The sequence below is a fragment of the Giraffa tippelskirchi genome, chromosome 1 (genome assembly GCF_054371585.1).
Source record: "Giraffa tippelskirchi isolate mGirTip1 chromosome 1, T2T-mGirTip1v1.2.pri, whole genome shotgun sequence".
In the NCBI taxonomy this organism is placed as follows: Eukaryota; Metazoa; Chordata; class Mammalia; order Artiodactyla; family Giraffidae; genus Giraffa; species Giraffa tippelskirchi.
In genome coordinates, this window is record NC_137275.1 from 170,809,627 (window position 1) to 170,833,851 (window position 24,225).

At 40.2% G+C, this 24,225-nt stretch overlaps 1 protein-coding gene across 28 annotated transcripts in view; it reads left to right on the top strand.

Moving 5' to 3' along the window:
• GCNT1 (glucosaminyl (N-acetyl) transferase 1) overlaps positions 1-24,225 on the top strand; it is a 258,795-nt gene that overhangs the window by 68,042 nt on the left and 166,528 nt on the right. For 4 of the 28 annotated variants that reach the window (XM_081505762.1, XM_081505776.1, XM_081505767.1 and 1 more), the window contains 2 exons: positions 2,573-2,710; positions 3,956-5,956. The exons of the other annotated variants lie outside the window; for them this stretch is intronic. In XM_081505762.1, coding sequence (XP_081361888.1) covers positions 4,096-5,382 — 1,287 coding nt within the window. In that variant the 5' untranslated portion in view covers positions 2,573-2,710; positions 3,956-4,095 and the 3' untranslated portion in view covers positions 5,383-5,956. Of the gene's footprint in view, positions 1-2,572; positions 2,711-3,955; positions 5,957-24,225 lie in introns of those variants that run through there. 28 annotated transcript variants of the gene reach the window in all.

Here is a 24,225-nt window from a genome sequence, read left to right on the forward strand (position 1 = left end):
TTCACTGTCCTCTTTCACCTTCATCAAGAGGCTCTTTAGTTCCTCTTCACTGCCATAAGGGTGATGTCATCTGCACATCTGAGGTTATTTGATATTTCTCCCAGAAATCTTGATTCCAGCTTGTGCTTCATCCAGCCCAGCATTTCTCATGATGTACTCTGCATATAAGTTAACTAAGAAGGATGACCATATACAGCCTTGGCATAGTAGTAGTAATGTCAGTTGCTCATTACTGACTGACTCTTTGCAACCCCATGGACTGTAGCCCACCAGCCTCCTCTCTCCATGGGATTCTCCAGGCAAGAATACTGGGGTAGATTGTCATTCCGTTCTCCAGAGGATCATCCAGACCCAGGGATCAAACCCAGGTCTCCTGCATTGCAGGCAGATTCTTTACCATCTGAGGTACAGGGAAGTCAAACCAGTTGTTGTTCCATGTCTGGTTCTAACTGTTGCTTCTTGACCTGCATACAGATTTCTCAGGAGGTGGGTAAGGTGGTCTGGCATTCCCATCTCTTTAAGAATTTTCCATGTTTTTTGTGATCCTCACAGTCAAAGTGTAGTCAATGAAGCAGAAGTAGATGTTTTCCTGGAATTCTCTTGCTTTTTCTGTGATCCAGCAGATGTTGGCAATTTGATTTCTGGTTCCTCAGCCTTTTCTAAATCCAGCTTGAACATCTGAAAGTTCTTGGTTCATATACTGTTGAAGCGTAACTTGGAGATTTTGAGCATGACCTTGATAGCATGTGAAATGAGTGCAATTGTGCAGTAGTTTGAACATTCTTTGGCATTGCCCTTCCTTGGGATTGGAATGAAAACTGACCTTTTCCAGTCCTGTGGCCATGCTGAGTTCTCCAAATTTGATGGCATATTGAGTGCAGCAATTTCATAGAATCAGCTTTTAGGATTTGAAATAGCTCAGCTGGAATTCCATCACCTCTGCTAGCTTTGTTCGTCGTGATGCTTTCTAAGGCCCACTGACTTCACACTCCAGGATGTCTGGCTCTAGGCAAGTGATCACACCATTGTGGTTATCCAGATCATTAAGATCTCTTTTTGTATAGTTCTTCTGTGTATTCTTTCTGTATCTTCTTAATATCTTCTGCTTCTGTTAGGTCCATACTGTTTCTGTCCTTTATTGTGCCCATCTTTGCTTGAAATGTTTCCTTGGTATCTCTAATTTTCTTGAAGAGATCTCTAGTCTTTCCCATTCTATTGTTTTCCTCTATTTCTTTGCATTGTTCTCTTAGGAAGGTTTTCTTAAGTTTCCTTACTTTGTGATTCTTTGGAACTCTGCCTTCAGAGGGGTGTATCTTTCCTTTTCTCCTTTGCCTTTCACTTCTCTTCTTTTCTCAGCTATTTGTAAGCCCTCCTCAGACAACCATTTTGCCTTTTTGCATTTCTTTTTCTTGTGGATAGTTTTGATCACTACCTCCTGTACAGTGTCATGAACCTCCATCCATAATTCTTCAGGCTCTCTATCAGATCTAATCCCTTGAATCGCTTTGTCACTTCCACTGTATAATCATAAGGGATTTGATTTAGGTCATATCTGAATGGCCTAGTGGTTTTCCCTACTTTCTTCAATTTAGAGTCTGAGTTTTACAGTAAGGAGTTCATGATCTGAGCCATAGTCCACTCCTGGTCTTGTTTTTGCTGACCGTTTAGAGCTTCTCCATCTTCGACTACAAAGAATATAATCAATCTGATTTCAGTATTGACCACCAGGTGATGTCCATGTATAGAGTCTTCTCTTGTGTTGTTGTAAGAGGGTGTTTGCTATGACCAGTGCATTCTCTTGGCAAAATTCTCTTAGCCTCTGTCCTGGTTCATTTTGTACTACAGGTCCAAACTTCCCTGTTACTCCAGGAATCTCTTGACTTCCTCCTTTTGCATTCCAGTCCCCTATCATGAAAAGGACATCATTTTTTGGTGTTAGTTCTAGAAGTTCTTGTAGGTCATCATAGAACCTTTTAGCTTCTTCGGCATTAGTGGTTGGGGCATAATGGTTGGGGGTGTCTTAATGGTTAAGATGCTTAAGTATTTTAACAGTATCTCTCAATGTTTGCTTTCCATTAAAGATTTGGAGTGGGGTAATAGACAAGACAGTTGAAACAAGATGAGATAAGCAGCTAATTCAGCTGCAGGATTGTCTTCAGTGGGCCAGTGAGCACTGGAAATTCTCACAGCAGGCATAGAGTATGTTGACTTTTCCAATCATATAGGACTATTAAGCTGCTCCTTGGCACACATTTTGGAAAATACAACCAGAGTTTTCTTTAAAAAAGTTCAACCTAAATTGCAGGATGTCTTCAAACCTTTAAAATGTTTATCCAGAAATACAGACTTAAAAAAGACTGGAGAGAAAAAAATTTTAAAAGAGAGACGTCAAGTAGTCATCATTTTGAAGAAAAAAGTGAATATGACCAGCCATCATTTTGAAGAAAAAAGTGAATATGTCGAATTAGTAGACCAGTATGCTTTATGAGTGTGTATGTATACTTACGTGGACATATGTATCTCTTCAAAAATTTTTCTTTTTGTTTCACATGTTTTTTTTTTTTTAAAAAAGACTCATGGGACATAACACCACTACTGGATGCCTGGTACATTTAAGAAACCTGATTGCATAAGAAGCACTCTACACGGGCACAGGATGTTACCTGGAAACAGAGAACTAAATGATCCTGACTTTTCTTGATTTTAAATGGTAAAGTCTAAGTACTTTTTGTAATATTATTCTGTACTAATGATGGTCAATTATTTTTATTTGTATTATCAATATTCACAAATTATTTCCTAATTAAGCATTTTAAAAATTCTAGTGCTAATTGTGGTGTTAAAATTTTTTCATATCTCTATAAATCTGGTTTTGAGAGAGTTGATAGTATTTGACTTTCTTTGTTAGAACCAGTTGCCAAGTAATAAAATTGACTTTTGAAAATGAAACAGCATCTGTATGTTTGTAAACATTTTCTATAATAAAAGTGGGTTAGGCTCCTGGAATTTGAATACAGACAAAGAGTCTTTCATAAGTTACAATTTGCATACGAGTGTTGTTTTTCAGCAAGGCTTACTTACTATAACCTGTTATAACCAGTGCAGGAAATACAAAGCTGTTTCTCTATTTTGGGTCATGTATATTTTCTCTTCCTTTGGTACCTGGTATGGAACTGAACAAAATGAGGTCAACCCAAAACAGTTCCAAATCTGACCTGGTTTCACCTGAACTTTTCTGTTCCACTTTGAAAATCCAGTTGACCTGCTTTTCCTTCAGAGATTCTTAGCAGCCACAGTCATTTCTGAATGTCTCCTTAAGTGCACCCCACTCCTAAGTTGATGAAGAGTAGAATGGATCTGATCTCTTCAAATATTTGGGGCTGCTGGTGCCAACTGATGGACGTTAATGAATGTGTCTGGAGAAACCCAGATTAGTAACAATTTCAAGGCAAGGGGTGCTAATTACCACTGGCCCAGGATCAAAAACTCACCAGCTGAGACTTCCCTGGTGGTCCAATGGTTAAGACTCCGTGCTTCCACTCGGGGTGCAGTTCAATCTAAGATCCCACATTCTGTGCAGTACAACCAAAGAAAACAGAAAGCAACAATAACCCCTCCCTCCCCTGCAAAATAAACACCAAAACTCACCAACTATGGAGAATTCAATAATTATAGCCTAGGTCTTCAACTGTATTTTGCACCTCAATATACCTGAGAGGTAAAGTGTTGATTATAGGATATTCTAGCATATCCTTGTGCTCAACTTTTTAAAAAAGATAATCTTGGATTAATACTAGGGATTATGGGTATCCTTTAACAACATTTTTTTCTGATTGACCCACTTTGTTTTTGTCTTCTGACCTCATAGCAAAGAGGACGGTTTTTGAACCTGATGAGAAGATGTCGTAAAAGATTCTATTTATATATGTGTGTACCCTTTCTATTTTTCTCTTAGTGCTATTGTCCATTTCAAGATGCCTTTGCACTTTTGATAAATGCAAACTGACAAATCTCCAGACCACGACAGAGAGGAAATCAGTACTACTTGAAGCCTGAAAGACTACACTTAATAAAGCCAAGTCCCCAGTTGTTGAAATGCTGAGGAAGTTGTGGAGGAGGAAACTTTTTTCTTATCCCACTAAATACTACTTCTTATTTCTTGCATTTTCGCTGGTCACCTTCACTCTTTTAAGAATTCATCAAAAGCCTGAATTTGTAAATTTTGGACATTTGGAGCTGTTTGAAGAGAATCCTAGTAGTAATATTAATTGCACTAAAATTCTACAGGGTGATGTAGATGAAATCCAAAAGGTGAAGCTTGAGAGTCTAACAATGAAATTTAAAAAGCGCACTCGATGGACAAACTATGACTACATAAACATGACTGGTGATTGTGCTGCTTTCATCAAGAAGCGCAAATATATTATAGAACCACTTAGTAAAGAAGAGGCGGAGTTTCCAATAGCATATTCTATAGTGGTTCATCACAAAATTGAAATGCTTGACAGGCTCCTGAGGGCCATCTATATGCCTCAGAATTTCTATTGTATTCACGTGGACACAAAATCAGAGAAATCCTTTTTGGCTGCAGCTATTGGCATCACATCCTGCTTCAGTAATGTCTTTGTGGCCAGTCAGCTGGAGAGCGTGGTGTATGCGTCCTGGAGCCGGGTTCAGGCTGACCTTAACTGCATGCAGGACCTCTACCGGATGAATGCAGACTGGAAGTACCTGATAAATCTCTGCGGTATGGATTTTCCTATTAAAACCAACCTGGAAATTGTCAGGAAGCTCAAGTTGTTGATGGGTGAGAATAACCTAGAAACGGAGAGAATGCCATCCCATAAAAAAGAAAGGTGGCAAAAGCATTATGAAGTTGTGAATGGAAAGCTGACAAACACGGGGACTGACAAAATACATCCACCTCTTGAAACACCTCTGTTTTCAGGCAGTGCCTATTTTGTGGTCAGTAGGGAGTATGTGGAGTACGTGCTCCAGAACCAAAATATCCAAAAGTTTATGGAGTGGGCAAAAGACACATACAGCCCAGACGAGTATCTCTGGGCCACTATTCAGAGGATCCCCGAAGTCCCAGGGTCACTGTCCTTGAGCCATAAGTACGACACGTCTGACATGCAAGCGATTGCCAGGTTTGTTAAATGGCAGTACTTCGAAGGAGACGTTTCCAAGGGCGCCCCCTACCCGCCGTGCAGCGGCGTCCACGTGCGCTCCGTGTGCGTTTTTGGAGCTGGGGACTTGAACTGGCTGTTGCGCGTGCACCACTTGTTTGCCAACAAATTCGACACGGACATTGACCTCTTTGCCATCCAGTGTTTGGATGAGCATCTGAGGCATAAAGCCCTGGAGACGTTAAAACCCTGAACTTGGTCGGCAGTTTTAGAAATACTGATAAGGAGGCAGGAGATCTACCCCCATTTGATTCTTCGCCTCCAAGAATCCCACTGGATTCTTCAAGCCGGAGAAGCTACATGGTTTCTGCACAGCAGGGTCGTTGGAAAGGCTGTATCGTTAAGCCTGGACTTACAGTTAATGAGAAACGCGGGCAGGTTGCAAGGCATTGTAGGGGAAGGTAGCTGGGGAAAGGCAAGCTAGCCTTTTAAAGAGCTCAGGGACTTAAAACTCTTAAGATTTGACGTGTGCCAAAATTACTTGGAGAGCTTTAAATATGACGTTTTTTCCTGATTTGAATAGATTTATAGCAATAACCCAATCGGGATATAATTTATCTTGTAGATTATGTTTGTTGAAAAAGAAATTTGACTTTATTCTAAATGATCTTTGTAAATGATTGACTTTCTGCTGTTACTTTGACCTATGTTGTGTATCTATATATGCCATCTCAGGGAACTTGAAAAAATGGGCTTGACTGAATGTGACTATTTCTCATTTTCGCTTTTAACAATGTATCTGTGTTTTTAAAAGAAAAAAAAAGAAACAATTTCTAGTTTAGTTGATTCCGTGAATCATCTTAGGTTACTTAAGAAGATATCTTGGGTTGTTATAGTGTCTACAGAGCAACACTCAATTTTTTTCAAATACATCTGTCTTTGCCTCCAGTCTCCCCGCACCCTGCTATCCAGCTGTATATAAACTAGTTTTCATAGTGACCCATATTACAGCCTCAGTTCTCTTATGTTTAATAGTAATTGGCCTGTAGAACTAAGACAGAAAGGGTGAAGAGTCATATGTAGACAATTTCTAAAGAGTATTAAAAAGCACCAATCTGTACAATCCCCAGAAATTAAGGATATTGCTCTGTGGATCAGCTTGTGTCCATGCTCCAGACTCTTGCATCCAGCTGCCACTTGTCACCCTTTGAAAGGAACTGGCTTCCCCACTTCTCCACTTCTTGTTTCTTCAAGTTACCGGCCCACTGGTTACTCCTTAGCTCTTGCATTGTAAGTTCCCTTCTCTCTCAGAATCTATGAGGAGGGGAAAGATGTGCTATTGTACCGCCTAGTGTGCTTGAAGGCCTGGGAATCCTAAAGGGGAACATTAGGTTTGGGGCAGATTGTCTCAGTATTGATATTATTTTTAGCATATAGTTTTTACTCTACTTTTCACCAAAAGACAGATTTGTGGTTGCTATTGCTATCTTATATCTAAAAGTAAATGAAGATTTTTTAAAAAGCACCAACTTGCACTTTTTCTAAGGTGATACCATTCAGCCAAAGATCTAATAGGACATGGGAAGTTTTTATCATTACCTGAGATGTCAAAAAAGAATTAAATCCATGAACTTTATTGTTAAAACTTAGCCAACGTAAATAGTATATGGGAAGTTCATAATATCACACAGTGTTCAGGCATTCAGCTGAGAAAACATTTTATTCCATAGAGTTAGGAAACAGTTTTATCTTATGGAGAGATTTGTTATACCGACCCTCCTGAATGAAAGTTTCACACTTTGGGAGACTATCATTTGTAAACCTGCAAGTCAGTGAATTGCTATGGTTTGCGTGGTTTAACATGGCAGCCAATGTTGGACCAAGAAAAATACACTCACACTGAAAATTCAAAACATGATGTCAATGAGGGCATTATATGCATAGCATTCTGTCTCTGTTGATTTCTAAACCAACTTGTTCTTTTAATGCATGTTGCGTGTCTCTCTCATGCTCTCTTTTAGCAGAAAAGTTTTACCTGTAAGTTAGGCCTTTAAAAAAAAAAACAACTCTAAAACTCGATTTTCAGTGATATACTTCATGTCTATGTCTTGTGTTTTCTGAACTTCATTCATGGTGTCTTGACTACTATACTATAGACATTTTTCACTTTTTATTTTAAATATTTGCAAAGTTACAGGAAAGTTAAAAGTAATGGTACAGTGAACATTATATAACCTTCACCTAGAGTCACTGGTTGTTAGCTCCGTGCCTCTGTGCTTTTAATTGTATGGATTTTTGAATTTAACAAAATTGAAAATTGAAAGTTGAAAAACTTTATAAATATCTAAAGTTATCATTCATAGCACTGCTCTTACTGTAGTGTGACTAAATCTTATTAACACTTAAATTGGCAGCTTTGAGGGATTTTTTTCTCCCCATAGACATAAATACAATGATTTTAGAATCCATTTCCCCAAGGCCCACACTAAAACTTTGAATCCACCATCTTTTATAAAACTGTGATACCTTTTCTTTCTAGAAGGTTACTTACTTAAATGTGTCTGAATATTGCCCTATTGCTAATAGCTTTACAGGGATTATATAGCCATTAGGACTCTTAATTTTATGCTCTTCAACATAACTTAAATGAAATTCATACTAGTGGGACAAACAACAGGAAGAGTCAAGAAGATGGTTTCGAAAGGAAACCCATACTACATTCAGGAGGAGCAAAAATGTAAGTTCTTTGGGAAAGATAAATTACTTAAATTCCTATATGTCAGTTATTAAACACTAATTTCTTTTACTGTCATTTAAGGTCTTTTATAGGGAATTGTTAGAAATTGTGTTCCCAAATAAATCCTTAAACATACAGAAACTGTAGTTTTTTAAATGGAAGTATTCTCGTTAATGAAGTGCTGATCAAGATTCATGTTAAGAATAAGAGTTAACAAAAATGGTTCTTCCTTGACAGGCGATTACCTAGGCTTTTCTCAGACCATGGTAAGCCACCACTCAGCCTTGAAAATCAACTACTGTTGTCTCTAAACATGTGTTGATATTTGTGTCATTCAAGTATAATTTACTTTAAAGAACATTTATGGATTTTCCTTTGTAGTCATTTGGGGGAGGAGAAAGCCATGTTTTACTTCATTTCACCAGTACAGTAAACTGACCTGAACTTTTTTAGTTGGCTTAGAAAAGTAAAAATCACTTCTCATTATGGTAAAAGTAAATCAGTAAATGCAAGACTTTCATGACACGTGTGGTTACTGTGGGTTTTACTCTTTTGAATATGAATGTGACTGAATGCATTTGGAAGTAGTCATATCACCATTAAAATCAGCTATTCAGAAACTGGTGTCTTGTCTTCACAAGTTAGTTTTATTTTGTTAGCTACATAAGTTACTTTTTTTTTTGTTAGCTACAAGCATCCCAATATTAAATTTAGTAGTTGGATCTGTTAGTTTGTAACCAACAAGTGTTTTGTGTGAGTAGTTATTCAAAACATAAAAATTAATTCTTTAGGCAGAAATGTCTAAGAGAGAGGATATTGTCATGGTAAAAAGTGTAGCACAGTTTATGCCAAAAGAGCTAGATGGGGAACTTTAGAAGAATGCAGTTTAATAGCCAGTGTTGCTTTCTGGGCATCACTAGCTTCAGCTTATATCTGCTGAGGAAGCTTAGGTCTGCTGAGGAACGGTGACCGTAAATACTAACGGTTGTTACTTGCTGCGGTCTGAATGTGGAGAGCACAGCAGAAGGAAAAGAGAAGTCCCCCCTCCTCGAGTGTTGAGTGCCAGCTCCAGATGTCTCCTCACCTGATGTGGTAAACGCTTCTGGGTGCTCTTCATGAGCTTCCCTCAGTCATGTCTGACTCTTGGCCACCCCATGAACTGTAGCCCACCAGGCTCCTCTGCCCATGGAATTCTCCAGGCAAGAATACTGGAGTGGGTTGCCATTCCCTTCTCCAGGGTATCTTCCTGACGCCGTAATCGAACTCAGAGCCTCCTGCATTGTAGGCAGATTCTTTACCGTCTGAGCCACCAGGCTGACTCTGGGTGATCTTTAGCCCTATTTTATTTTATTTATTTAATTGGAGTATAATTTTTTACAATGGTGGTGTTTCTGCTGTACAATAAAGTGAATCAGCTATATGTATATATAATCTTTAGCCTCATTTTAGATGAAACAGACTCTACAGTGTGGCACAGTTGATTAACCTCAGCTCTTTCTTGAAAGCTTGAGAACTTTATGTATCCTTTTTAAGTCTGCTTGTCAAGGATTTAATTTTAATATATGCTTCAAGTTCTCAGAGCTTGTCATCAGAATATTGATTTACTATTTTTCAGTGTAATAAAACCCAAACTAGAAATGAGTTATAAGTATTGGGAAAGAAAAGGCTGTTTTCATTAGTGCAGATGATAGTCCAAGTTGAATGCTCAGAAATCTGGATTTGAAATTAATATGATGTTAGCAAATACTGCCACACATGCAAAAACCAGTTTTTCCGTACTCAAGCAAAAAAAAAAAAAGTTGTCTTAAGATGTAAGCGGCGATCTGAGAGAAAAGCATTGAAACATGTATACTATCATATGTGAAACAGAATGCCAGTCCAGGTTTGATGCGTGAGACAAGTGCTCAGGGCTGGTGCAATGGGATGACCCAGAGGGATGGGATGGGGAGGGAGGTGGGAGGGGGGTTCAGGATGGGGAACACATGTAAACCCATGGCTGATTCATGTCACTGTATGGCAAAAACCACTACAATATTGTAAAGTAATTAGCCTCCAACTAAAATAAATAAATTAAAAAAAAATTTAAAAAAGATGTAAGCAGAATAGGTTATCTTTGATCATGGCAACAAGCTCTGTAAAATGTATAGACAAACTTAAGATATGTGTGGGACCTGATGAATAAAATACTTCTATAGATTAAAAAAATTTTTGCTCCTGGCTGGTAAATATTTTAAATATGTCCCTTCTGCCCAGATTAATCCATTATTCAAATGTAAGTGAAGTGTCATATTCTCAAAGGGTTAGTAAAATTTTTCTAAATTCATCCAGAAGGAAGAAATGTGCAAGAATAGCTAAGAAGGCTTTGAAAGGTATTAATGAAGTCAACTAATACTATATATAAAGCCATATTTTAAAGATAAATGTTAAAAGAGTATTATAAGTTATAACTGAACTCTAAGACTGAAAACAATAATAGCCCAGGGATAGATGCTGGTGTATATAAAACATTGCATAGCAGCTATCAGAACATGGTGAGGAAGAGGGGATAGGGATAAACTTAATAAATACCTGTTTGGAGAACATTAAATTATAACTTTGTAATGTGCACCAAAATCCAGATGGGTTAAGGATGAAAATAAATTGGAAGAACTTGTTGGTGACTGTCTTTGTATGTAAGGGAATTTTCCAAATAAAGACAATGAGATTCATTAAGAAACAGATAATAGATTTAATTCAAAATGTGTATTTCCTGAATATGAGAAGGCAAAAAACAATCAGACTTGGAAAATTTGCCAACAAATTTTGAAAGAGGGAAATATGGAAGTTATTTTTGCTAATATTATTTTAAAAACAGCATTTTGAGATATTATTCACATACCATACAATTCACCCATTTAAAGTTTCCAGTTTAGTGGGTTTTCGTATAACATCAGTCAGTTTTAGAACATTTCCATCACTCCAAAAAGAAACTCTGTACCCTTTAGTCATTACTCACCATTACCTCTCAACCTCTTATATTAATATATTTTTTAAAAGTATTAAGATGCCAAGAGTAAAATGAATGAGTGCTAGTGCTAAGTCACTTCAGTCATGTCCGACTCTTTGCAACCCCATGGACTGTAGCCCACCAGTCTCCTCTGTCCATGGATTCCCCAGGCAAGAATACTGGAGTGGGTTGTCATTTCCTTCTCTAGGGGAACTTCCCGACCCAGGGAATGGAACCCAGGTCTCCTGCATTGCACGCAGATTCTTTACCATCTGAACTACAGGGAAGTATTCACAGAAGGTGAAATAAGGATACAAATTGCTAATATGAAAAACTGAAATTCAACAAGCTAAAACCCAATTCCTGTGCATCAGTTTTGGTTTTATTTATGAGACTGTATTGAGGAACGCATGCACTTACTGCAGGAGGAGTGTTAAAACCTATCATGCAATGTCTTTAAAAACACTCAAATTCTTTGATCAATAATTCACTTCTTGAAAAATATCCTAGGATAATAACCAGAGATTTGGATCCACATTTAAACCCAGTTTTTATCAGCTCTTTATTTATGGTAAAGTGTAAAAATACATAAATTTCCAGTGATAGAGGAATAATTATGTACTTTACAAAACATATGTTGGGAATATGAAATATTCTTATAGTATGCCTATGCCATGGAAAATTACTGTAGGTTAAATGAAATAAACAAACTGAACGGGACCTATAATGTGATCTCAATTATGTTAAAAAAAAAAATGATGCTGAATGGAAAGGAGCATTCAGAATTTCCCTGAAATATCAAATCTTGATATTTTGAGAACTATTCCTTCCAGCTCTATAAAATTGATGCTTGCCAAACATTTATTTGGAGCATTTTCCACATGTGGTTTGCCTTAGGGAGTCTTACTGAGACTCCTTACCCCCAGCCTTCACTTGCTGGATTGGGGGAAAGGAGCCCTGATTTTCTGGAGCAGTCCTCTTTTTCCTACAGAAATGTTTTTAGACTTAAGCTTTGGTGATTTTCAGTGGGTCCTGAGTCCTTATACTCTAGGCAACCCTGTAAGATACTCCAGTTGTATATCCTGGGTGGAGAGAACTTTTTCCAGAAGAATCATTGAACCAGTCTCAAAGGACTGTCAACCTGACTTCAGGATCCCAGGTGCTCTATAGGTGAAATTTCATTTTCTGATCCTAGATAAGTGTTAATTGTTTACTAGATGAGGATAGTTTGTTTCCTTTAGCTGCATACCAATGCAAAACAAATGTTCTTCAGCAGGAGGACAGGAAAAAGTTCAGATGGATAGCGTTGGAGTCACTTGGATGAGCAATCTTGGTACAGAAAGAGGATCTTGTTTAACTCCATCATTTTCATGCATTTCATGTGAAGGCTTCACTACCTTTAAGATTAGCTAAGAAACAAAAACCAATGCTTTCTTTAAAAAACACACGCAAAAAATAAATAAATAAAAAAAAATAAAAAACACGCAATTTTTTTTTTTTTAAAGATTTACCTATGCAGAGCTAATCATTAGCTTAAACATTACTTACTGGCTATTTACAGTTTACTTTCTTTGTCAAACTTACTAGTAAACTCTCACTGGCCCAGTCAGAGTTCCTTGCTTTAACTTTATTCAAAGGAGGCATGTTTTCCTTTGGGGAAACTTTCCCTACCTCTCTTTCTAAAGGAAAATGCCCCTTCAAATATGTTCCTTGAAACCCATTGAGAGAATAATGACAACAGCTAATATTTGTTGAGCATTTCCTTTCTGCACGGTCTAAGCACTTTTTAATACTTCTCACTTCACAACAACTTTGGGAGCTACTATTGGCCCAATTTAGAAAGAGGGCAAAGAAGTATGTGACTCTGTAACAAATGGCACATCTTTAAAAAAAAAAAAAAAGATTTTCCTCTGATCTGTTCATTTCCTTTCTGTCTCAGCTATGCCATCCATTCCCCAGACTCTGTGCTGCTCTGAGTGTAGCACTTTAAAAAAGAAATGCAAAGGATGGAAACAAAAACAACCCTTGACTCTTGCTGAAATTATTCCCTAAAGAGTGTGTGGGAGTGAGGCAGGAGGTAGATGCCCACCCTCCACCCCCAGGGTAAAGTAATTGGAGAGTCGTTCCCTATTGACCGAAACTGAGTCAAGAATAGCAGGACAATTGAGGGAGGAGTTTGGACCCCGCCAAAACCACATACTTGTTGTTCAGGAGACCTCCCCGACCATACATGCACAGAACAGGTTCCTTGCAGGCCAAAGGGGGAACAATGTCAAGGGATGCTCTACCCAGATGCCTTTGCAGTAGGATCCATCTTGGCTAAGAGATGTGTGTGCACACATGGGAGGATCCTGAGATATATCAAATATGGACTGTGAACCAGGCAAATCAAAATAATTGGCCAAATGAAACCCAGAAGAAATACTCCATAAAAGTAATTCAAACTGCCACAAGGGTGTGACTCAAGGACTCTCCCTCTGAGTCAGCTCATGTGCCTATCTACACATACTGTCCTCTTTTGTCTTAACTGCTTTACTACCTTCACTACTTTCCGTCTTTCTGGGAATTCTTTTCTGAAAGGTTGAAGGGCAAGGACGCTTGTAACTGACCACTAGTCTAGTGGCTAGGATCTGGTGCTTTCGCTGCTGCGATCCAGCCCAGCCTCTGGCTGGGAACCCAAGCCCTGCTCCAAACTGTTGCAGGCCAGGGCTACCTGAGATCAGGAGCCGAGGAGTGTGGTGAACCTCATTTTGATGAGGGCGACTGAAAGAGATAGGCCAGAAATCCTGAGCCCTTATAGTCGTAAAGGTAGAAGAAAAGGTAGGAGAGAGGAGTCTTGAAGCTGCAAAGGGGAATAGTTTTAACAAGTGGCATCAGTCTTCACACTTGAAGGCGTGAGAGGTTGGACAGGGAAATATTTGGGCATAAAATATATGACAAGTGCCAACCTCCAGTTTCCGGAGACTAGTCTTCATGTAAGTATACTTCTCCTGTAATCAGCGTTGTTTGTCTAACTAATAAGTATACCTTCAGACAAAGAAGGGTGGCCTGGGGAAGGTGAGATAATTTTTGTTTGGCTGAGCCCTATTTGCTTGCTTTTGTGTTGCTGAGGGAATTATGTAAATGCATGGATTTTGCTAAGGAATGTGAGTGGCGGAGTTATCAGCTGGAAACACCAGAAAGGACTACTGGGGGCAGGTAGGGGGTCAGCCTACTGAGAGGAACTTGAGGGCAGAGGGAGATTGCGAAGCCCGGGTGGGGGTTGGTGGGGGAGGAGGAGGTTCTTGGGACCTTAGACCTCCATTGCTAACACCAGGAGTTGTTCACCCTTCCTTTGTCGTTCCACCCAAATCTTCAGGAAAATTTACATCAGTGAGAATGGATTTTATGCTTTCTGAGCATTAGCAATTTAGAAATTGGCCTTTGTTGTTCAGTTGTTTAGTCGTGTCCGACTCTTTGTGATCCCATGGACTGCAGCTCGCCAGGCTTACCTGTCCATCACCAATACCTGGAGTTTGCCCAAGTTCATGTCCATTGAATTGGTGATGCCATCCAACCATCTCATCCTCTGTCGCCTTCTTCTCCTTCTGACTTCAATCTTTCCCAGCCTCAGGGTCTTTTCACATCAGGTGGCCAAAGTATTGGAGCTTCAGCTTCCACATCAGTCCTGCCAATGAATATTCAGGGTTGATTTCCTTTAAGATTGACTTTGCTGTTTGATCAGTTTATAAGTTTGATCATCTTGCTGCCCAAGGGACTCTCAAGAGTCTTCTCCAACACCAAAATTCGAAAGCATCAATTCTTCGGTGCTCTGCCTTCTTTATGGTCCAGCTCTCACATCCGCACATGAGAGAGCCTGTAGGCAGGCACAAGAAAGAACAGGGCCCACAAGCAGGCCCAGCCACTTACAGGTGGAGTTTCTTATTGAGGAGAGAATTCTATCCAAGCAGAGTGTGGAGATGATATTCATTTATGGAACCTGAGAAGCCTCAGCCGAACTGTTTGCATCCAGGCATTCCCACCTCTGATGGGGTCTTTGGGGTTACATCTTGTTGAATGGGTAGAAATCAGAATAAGCCCAACAAAACTGATTCTGGTAGGTGTCAATGCATGTCCCAGATCATACCCACCAAACTTTGCAGGTTCTACTTGAGAAAATCCTTCTGTGATCTACCCAGTTACTCAATTTTCATCCTGAAGTGTCCTCTCTCCCCACAGCCTGTCCCTAAGGTTTCTCAATAATGCTTCATTCAGTGGCTTCTCTCTTGTCATCGTCAGTCTCCTTCCTCTCTCACTTGCAGCATTGCTGCTTGCCAGGCTGCCTGTTCTTGAATGCTGGCTTCCTGAAAATGTCACGAACAATCTGGTCATAAGACAGAACAGAGCCTCTTGCTGATGGCCAGTGAAGGAAGGCTCCATCTCCAGGCTCCTGGTAGCATCTAGAGGGAGGAGGGCTTAGGCCGGCTATTTCAGAGGTTTTGAATTCTGCTTAGTGGGTCTGATGATGTGGGGTCTTGGATAATGACAGTGAAGAGTAGTGTAGGATTGGAGGAAGCAGCAAAGGTGACAATTTTGAGGCAAAGGGTTCAAACAGTCCTGGGGTATAAACCGTCATTTGATGCTTTTTATTTATTGCAAAATTCATTGGTCTTAGAGGATGTTCCTGCAGTGAAAAATGAAGCTATTTGCCACTTCTACCTTTCAGGACAAGCGTTTTCTGGAATAATAATGTTGTGTTGATGAAGACCATGTGGGAGCAGATGAATTTGCTTCTCACCGCCTTCCCTCTGACCTCTCACTCTTCTGATAACAGCAGCAGTAACAATAATAATAATAACAAAATATATTAGCACATTTAATCCTCACAACAGTCTTATGGTATGCACACAATTGTCCACATTCTACAAATGTAGGAATAAAGTAGTTCAGAGAGGTCAAGCTACTTGACCAAGTCACACATCACCTCCACCATCAGAGTGATTTTTCAGAAGTGAAAATTTGGTAATTTCACTTTCTTTCTTAAACCTTTCAATGACTTCCTATTGCCTAAAAGACAAGTCCTGATTTCTTCAAATGACACCAAGGCCCTTCCTGATCTGGCCTCTGTGTGCCTCTCCAGTCCTCCTCTTTGTACATGATGCTCTGTTTGGATCACACGTGGTTTCTGAACACGCCTGTGTGCTCAGTCAGTCAGACTGTGTGTCTGACTTTGTGACCCCATGGACTATAGCCTGCCAGACTCCTCTCCATGGAATTTTCCAGGCAGGAATACTGGAATGAGTTGCCATTTCCTACTTGAGGGGACCTTCCTGACCCAGGGATCGAACCCATATCTCTTGCCTCTCCTTCATTGGTAGGCAGATTGTTTACCACTGCACTACCTGGGAAGCCCTGGTTTTCTGAACACATGATACTATTTTATGTCTCTTTGAATAGGTCTCATCTGGGGTTTTTTGCTGCCCCCCCCGCCCCGGTGTCATCTCAATGTGCATCTGATAAATAGTAGTCTGAAGGAATCTTCTCTCCCTTCGGCCTGTGTGCTTTGTCTACACTTAATATAAACTGAGAGTAAGAGGATGCTGGGGTTTCTACATCCGTCTAAAGGAAGCAGGAGGGTTCACCAGTGTTGAGGAAGCAAGTGGAGAAAGGAAGAGATGCAGATGTTGTTGTGGGCTGCCCTTTGAGCCCTGGAGCAGCCTGAGCCCGGGACTGTTCACTCATAGGGTCCAGTAGATTCTGACTTGTGTTGTTTCAGAGAGATTGAGCTGTTTTTATTTTTTTTTAAGGACTTGCATCAGGAAAGGTCTAATTTCAGACAGGCACAGCAGTAAGCAGTAGCTGGAAGGAGAGTCTTAGTTTCCCTGACCGGGAGTCCTGACTACTGTACCACAGGAGCCAGCTGTTAGGGCTAAGGTCCCTAGTCTTGCCTGCCTAGTCAATAATGAATTCAGGCCAGGAGGCAGAAGGTAAAGAGTAAAGTAAAAAGTTTATTGAAAAGGAAAGTACATGCGGAAAGGTGCGGAAAGGTGCATGGGTGAGATCAGAGAGAGGGTCATGCCTTTGGGAAGTTTAAATCCTTTATAAAGAGGTGATTTTCCGAGTCTTCGTCTTCCCTCAGGCCAGTCGCCTTGCTTCGTATCTCCCCCCAGTTAATCTATCTCAGGACCCTCCCCTGGGGAGCACACGCGCACCCTAGCCAAGATGGATCTCAAAGTGAAGGCTTCTGGGAGGAGCAAGGTTCATTATGGCCTGGAAGTATCCTCTGACTTTTGACTCCAAGGAGCCTTTCTGTGCATGTATAGTGTCGCCCTGATCAGATAGGGTTTTTTCCTTTCTTTGTCCTTGCCATGATTGTTCCCTTGAGGTAAGAGACAAAGAACGGCTGTTTACCCTGTTTTTGTCGTCTGTAATTTTCTCAACTAAAGTCCAGCTATCTCTTATCTCAAGAAATGCGAGTGGAAGCGTGGCTGATTGTAATTGCAAACTTGGAGTCCATCTATCTCCTCCTACCTCAGGTCCTCTTTCACACTGAAGACTCTGTTATAACCAGGCTTTCAGACCAGACCATCCTCACCTCTTAGCACTCAAGTCTGGCATCTATGAGGTCCTTACTGACCATCATAGTTTTCCTTCTGGCTTATATAAATGATCACTGGGATCGTTGGCTTCCATAGTACCCTGTGCATATTTTATTGCCTCCATCTAAAATAAACTGGTTAACTTAACTCGTATACCTGTGTGTGTAATTGTGTATGTATTTTAAAAAATAGACTCTTTTAAAAATAATTTTAGTTGTTTTTGGTTGTGCTGGGTCTTTTGTTGCCGGGAGGGATTTTTCTCTAGTTGTAGCAAGTGGGGGCTACTCTCTAGTTGCAGTTTGTGGGCTTCTCACTGCAGTGGCTTCTCTTGTTGCAGAGTACGGGGCTCTAGGTGCTCCCGGGCTTCGGTAGTTGCGGCACATGGGTTCAGTAGTCGCAACTCACTGACTAGAGCACAGGCTCAGTAGTTGTGGCACACGGGCTTAGTTGCTCCATGGCATGTGGGATCTTCCTGGACCTGGGATCGAACCGGTATCTCCTGCATTGGCAGGCAAATTCTTTACCACTGAGCCACCAGAGAAGCCCCAAAATAGACTATTTTTTTAGAGTAAGTTTTAAGTTGACAGCAAAATTGAGTGGAAAGGGCAGAGTTTTCCTATGTTTCCTGCCCCCTCATTACACCCCTATCCTTTCCTACTATCAACGCCGCAAACCAGAGTGGTTGGTTTGTTATAATAGATGAACCTACCTTGACACATCATCTTCACTCAGAATCCATAGTTTGTATTAGGGTTCCCTTTTAGTATTGTCCATCGTGTGGATTTTGACAAGTGTATAATGACAGGTATCCACCATTTCAGTATCATGCAGAAAATAGTTTCACTGCTCTAGCAGTCCTCTGTGCTCTGCCTATTTATTCCTCCCCTTCCCATCCCTAACAACCACTGAATTTTTTTTACAGTCTCCATAGTTTTGCCTTTCCAGAATGTCACATAGTTGGAATCATTCAGGATATAACCTTTTCAGATTGGTTTCTTTCACTTGGAAGTATGCATTTAGGTTTCCTCCATGTCTTTTTATAGCTTGATAAAGTATTTTGCCTTGGTAATTCTTTTTAGAGTTGATTAATATTCCATTGTCTGGATGTACCATAATTGATTTATCCATTTGCCTACTGAAGGACATCTTGGTTGCTTCCAGGTTTTGGTTAATTCCAAATAAAACTGCTGTAAACATCTGTGTTCAGGTTTTGTGTGGACATAAGTTTTCAGTTCCTTTGGGTAAACATCAAGGAGCTTGATTGCTGGATTGTATGGTAAGACTATGTTTAGTTTTGGAAGAAACCTCTATACTGCTTTCTGAGTGGCTATACCATTTTTGCATTCCCACCAGCAATGACTGGTGGGACCTGTTTGTCCACATCCTCACCAGCATTCAGTGCTATTACTGTTCTGGATTTTTACCATTCTTACAGGTATGTAGTAATGTTTCATTGTATTAAATTTATGATTCTGTAATGATATTTATTGCAGATCACCTTTGCACATGCTCATTTGCATTGTATATCTTTGCCATGAGTATCTTCTTTGTGAGGTGTCTGTTCAGGTATTTGCCCATTTTAAAAATCAGGTTGTTGATTTTCTTATTGTTGATTTTTAAGAGTTCTCAGTATATTTGGGATGATAGTCCTTTATCAAATGTGTCTTTTGCAAATATTTTCCCTTGATCTGTGACTATATTTTATGACATAAAAAAGCACATTAAAATGTTAATAGCTGATACTGATCCTTGGTGGCAGGGACAGCACATCTTCATTTTTATGTTATAAAAATGCTTAGCACAGAGCGTGATATATAGTCAGTAATCACTAAGTATGTGGTAAATGAATAAAGACAGTTAATTTGCTTAATCTTGAATAACCTCTCTTAAGGGAAAATATATCTTCTTTTACGTTTTTTTTCCTCTCACATAGACGCCATAACAGTAGAAGAAGGAAAAAAAAAACAGATTTACTCATAACATCTAACCTTCAGTTTAATTCAGCTTGCCTTTATATTCATTGTGAAACAAAACCTTACTGAAAATGAAATGCTGCACCTGAGTTCAAGTATTCTGCCCTGCCTGCAAATATTTCTGTTCAGGGAATATGATCTTTAGTAATCTGTTGTTCTTTGCTCACTGCCTGAACATGTGACTGAGGTAGCTGGGGAGCAGGTCTGATCTCGTGTGCTATCACAGAGTTTGCGTCTTGGGCAGGTCAAGGGTCCCTTCATTCCCCGGAGGAAGAAGAGGGAGGTGGAGGCACAGGGCATGGTCATGGGCCCCTGGATGTACTTCCCCTCACCCCAGACCCTTTATGGAAACTCACAAACGGGGTCAGGGTACACCTGTTTCCTATGATGCTGGACTACACTTTGTATGATATACAAAGAAGGAAATAGGGATGGGTAATGCAAATAGGAAAGATAGATGTCTGAAAACTTGGGCAGAAAAGTACACATGGCTTCTTGGCTTAGGATGAGTAACAATAAACCAGTGGGACAGGAGAGAGAAATGCCTTCCCCAGGGATCTTTCCACACAACTACTGCATAGTGGTGACTCAGATGGTAAAGAATCTGCCTACAATGCAGGAGACCCAGGTTTGATCCCTGGGTCAGGAAAATCCCCTGGAGAAGGAAATGACACCCCACTCCAGTATTCTTGCCTGGAGAATTCCATGGTCAGAGAAGCCTAGTGGGCTATAGCCCATGGCATCACAAAGAGTCAGACACAACTGAGTGACTAACACACGTTGCATAGTAGGCATGCTGTTGGGGGGTAACGTGACTCAAAACTGCTGTGTCATTTCAACAGTAAAATATGGCAGGAGTGCAGTGTCCAAGGGTGAGAAGTTGCCTACTGTGATTATTACATCCATGCTTGTAAGCAGATTTGCCTCAGCCTGGGCATGATTGACATTTGGGGCCAGGTCATTCTTTATTTTGGGGGTGGAGTGTGTTCTGTGCATTGTATGATGTTTAGCAACATCGCTGTCCCCTACACTCTAGATGCCAGTAGCAACTGAAATGGCTCTAGATTTGCCAAATGTCCCCTGGACATTTGGGAGGCAAAATCGCCATTGTTTTGAGAACCACTGACTTATAGGAAGAATTCAGTTCCCCTCACAGCTTGGAAAGAGTGACTATTACGTGCAAAATCACTGAGTAGTTATTAGTCACTCTAGTGGACAAATATTCATGGATGCTGCCCATTTGATGCTTACATTTGGTGGATGAGAAAGTGGATAGATGGGTGGAGGGTGTCTGAACAGGTAGATGTGATTTCTCTTAGTTATCAGCCAGTGTCTGAAGAAAAAAAAAAAAGATGTCCAAGCTACTTCCTTACTAGCCTGTCATAGGAGGCCACAACAGTCTTTGTGTGAATGCAGATCAAGTAGCTGACAATCAGAGCCTAATGACACAAGAAAAAAGTTATCTTTTTTTTTAATTGAGGTATGGTCTATTATACAAATTGTTGTACATCTGAAACTTGAAGTTGTACACCTGAAACTTGTATAATAGACTATACCTCATTTTTTTTTAAAAAAGAAGATACCTTTTTTTCTGTGCCATTAGGCTCTGATTGTCAGCTACTTGATCTGCATTCACACAAAGACTGTTGTGGCCTCCCATGACAGGCTAGAAAGGAAGTAGCTTAGATGACTATTTTTTGGGCTTCCCTTGTGGCTCAGCTGGTAAAGAATCCGCCTGTAATGCGGGAGACCTGGGTTTGATCCCTGGGTTGGGAAGATCCCCGAGGGAAGGGAAAGGCTACCCACTCCAATATTCTGGCCTGGAGAATTCTATGGACTATATAGTCCATGGGGTCACAAAGAGTTGGACACGACTAAGCAACTTTCACTTTCACACTTTCATACTCCATTTATAATTATTAGAAAATTGGCTCCATTTCCTGTGTTGTACAATATATCCTTGTATCTTATTTATTTTTGTAGAGTTTAGAATTTCTTGACTCTGGGTAACATGACCACAAATTTCTTTGGCTTTCACCCTCACAGTAATGCTACCCACTCTGCTTAAATAAAACAAAACTATTGTCTCATGAACCCACAAATTTAACTACTTCTCCATCTTTCCTTGCCTGGAAAATCCTATGGACAGAGGAGCCTGGTAGGCTGCAGTGCATGGGGTCACTAAGGGTCGGACACGACTGAGCGACTTCATTTTCACTTTTCACTTTCATGCGTTGGAGAAGGAAATGGCAACCCACTCCAGTGTTCTTGCCTGGAGAATCCCAGGGACGGGGGAGCCTGGTGGGCTGCCATCTAATGGGGTCGCACAGAGTCGGATACGACTGAAGTGACTTAGCAGCAGCCATCTTTCCCACAGCTTCATTGTGCACTACGGGTGTTACTTTAGCAGTTTCCTGAGTGGCCTTACACAGAGATCAGCACATTTTCTCTTCCTATTTTGGATATTGATTCATTAATATTGAACTCATGGCCAACAGCACTTGTACCTGAACCAAGCTCCTCTCACCCGTGTTTCTCTGTAAGGCACATACAGCCTTCTGGTGCTCAGGAATGCTAGACAACATTTCAGCTCTGCTGGAGGGACAGCACAGGTTGAGGGAAGGGGGGTGGTGCTAAACAAAAAACACAAAAATGCAAAAATCAGACCACTAATTAGACCACAAAAAGGACTATCTAATTTTTTTCAGAAAGTGTGTGAAAAAAGTGTGAAAGCCTAAATGAGAAAACAGAGCCCTGCCTTTTTCTACCTCAGCTGCTGCTGCTGCTGCTACGTCGCTTCAGTCGTGTCCCAACTCTGTGCGACCCCATAGACGGCAGCCCACTAGGCTCCCCCGTCCCTGGGATTCTTCAGGCAAGAACACTGGAGTGGGTTGCCATTTCCTTCTTCAACGCATGAAAGTGAAAAGTGAAAGTGAAGTCGCTCAGTTGTGTCCGACTCTTAGCGACCCCATGAACTGCAGCCTGCCAGGCTCCTCCGTCCATGGGATTTTCCAGGCAAGAGTACTGGGTGGGGTGCCATTGCCTTCTCTGGTCTACCTCAGCTAGGAAGGTGTATATGGGATGACTGAGATTTTTTACCTCTTTGTATTTGTTTGTGAGTGATCATAAAAGTGCCACGAGTGATGCTTTTGGGATCATTAATGCATTTTAGTTAGTATGTGAATTTGCAACTACAGAATCCACAAATAATGAGGATTGATGGTATCTATATTTTTAACAAGTTCTCTGTGGTACTGTGATACACAGCCAAATTGAGGAACCTCTGAATTACATCATTTGTGAATGTGAGGTAGTGCTTTTATTTTTGACAGTACAAAACTTACAAAAATTTTGAAATACATTTAGATTTAATGTCCTGTCCTAATTTAAAAAAATGTTAAAAGCTATGCCTATGCCTATGCCTTGTGGTGCAACTGTGGCTGTTACCATTGGTTGAACTTTCATTGAGGAAATCACTTTTATTCTTTTAACCATAGATAAGCAGAGAGATTTTAAAAAAATCTATGTGATGGAAGTATACAAAAATTTAAGTTACCACTGCAGAATTAAGATAGGAAAGTACAACTGGAATAATCTTTCACTTTTGGAAAATCAGTTGAGCCTAAAGGAGCAAAGATCAGTGTATGGTGAACGTTTCTCTTTATAGTTGATGCTCAGGAGAAATGAGATACTATTCTTGAATTTTTTCCCCCTAAATTGAAAAGAAAGTATCAAAAGATTCCTTGAACATGACATCTCCCTCTACTTCTTTCAGCATTACCATGGTCACAATTACTTTTCTTACCAATTTCTGTGTTTTTTTTGTCTCTCCTGCAGAATGTAAATACACTAGGGACTGTGTTTGTCTTATTTACAACCATGTCCCTCATACCTAGTGCGTAGTAAATGTTCAAAAAAGTGTGGTTGAATGCATGTATTTTGAATGAGAAGGGGAAAGTGAATACTTACTGAGAACTTACTATATGTTAAGCAAGTTAGTATTCCGTTTATTCCTCACAAACCTTTATCATAGATACTTTGAATCCCATTCTATAAATGAGAAAATCAACGCTCAGAGAGGCTTTGCAGGAAACCTGTGTCACTCCATCAGACATTATTAGTTGTTAGCTTAGCTTGCATCTCCCCTTCTTCCTTGCTGGTAGAGCCTAAATTATGTTGAGTATATTGCAGACCCCCTTACCCCTAACCCTCACATGCTTTAGAGGAAGGCATTCCTAGCCCACATTCCAAGTGTAAGTCCTGACTAATGTAAGACAATCAGGGTGAAGTTCCTTTTTTAAGTGATTAATTTGGGGTTTGACATGTGACTCAGTTCAAACTAATGCTGGGGTTTGGATATCCTGAAAAAGATTTAGAATTCCTAAGGGGACATTAAAAAATGTAGAATCTCTGGATTTGATGTTTCCTGGGTATGACGCCTGGAATAAATACAGTCATCTTATGACCCGAAATAGCAAAGTGGAGAAGCTGAAGAACCAGGGTCTATGATGACATGAATAAGCCTCTGAGTTAACTAACCTCAAAGTCACTCCACCCCTGGACTTGTCAGATTGGAAAAATCCATTTCTGTATTGTTTCAGGCATTTTGAGTCAAGGTGGTATTTTCAGATGAAGACATCCAGATTGACATGAATAGGTAGCTGGGAGTGGCAGGTCCAGATTTTTTCCTACATCTCACTCAGATGTCTGTGTGCTTTCCACTCCACTGTCTTTCAGAAAGTGAAAGTGTTTAAAACAAAGGCCAGAAACTTCTGAGTCCCAAGGGGAGCTGAATAATGGGCATTATAGTAAACCACTCAGC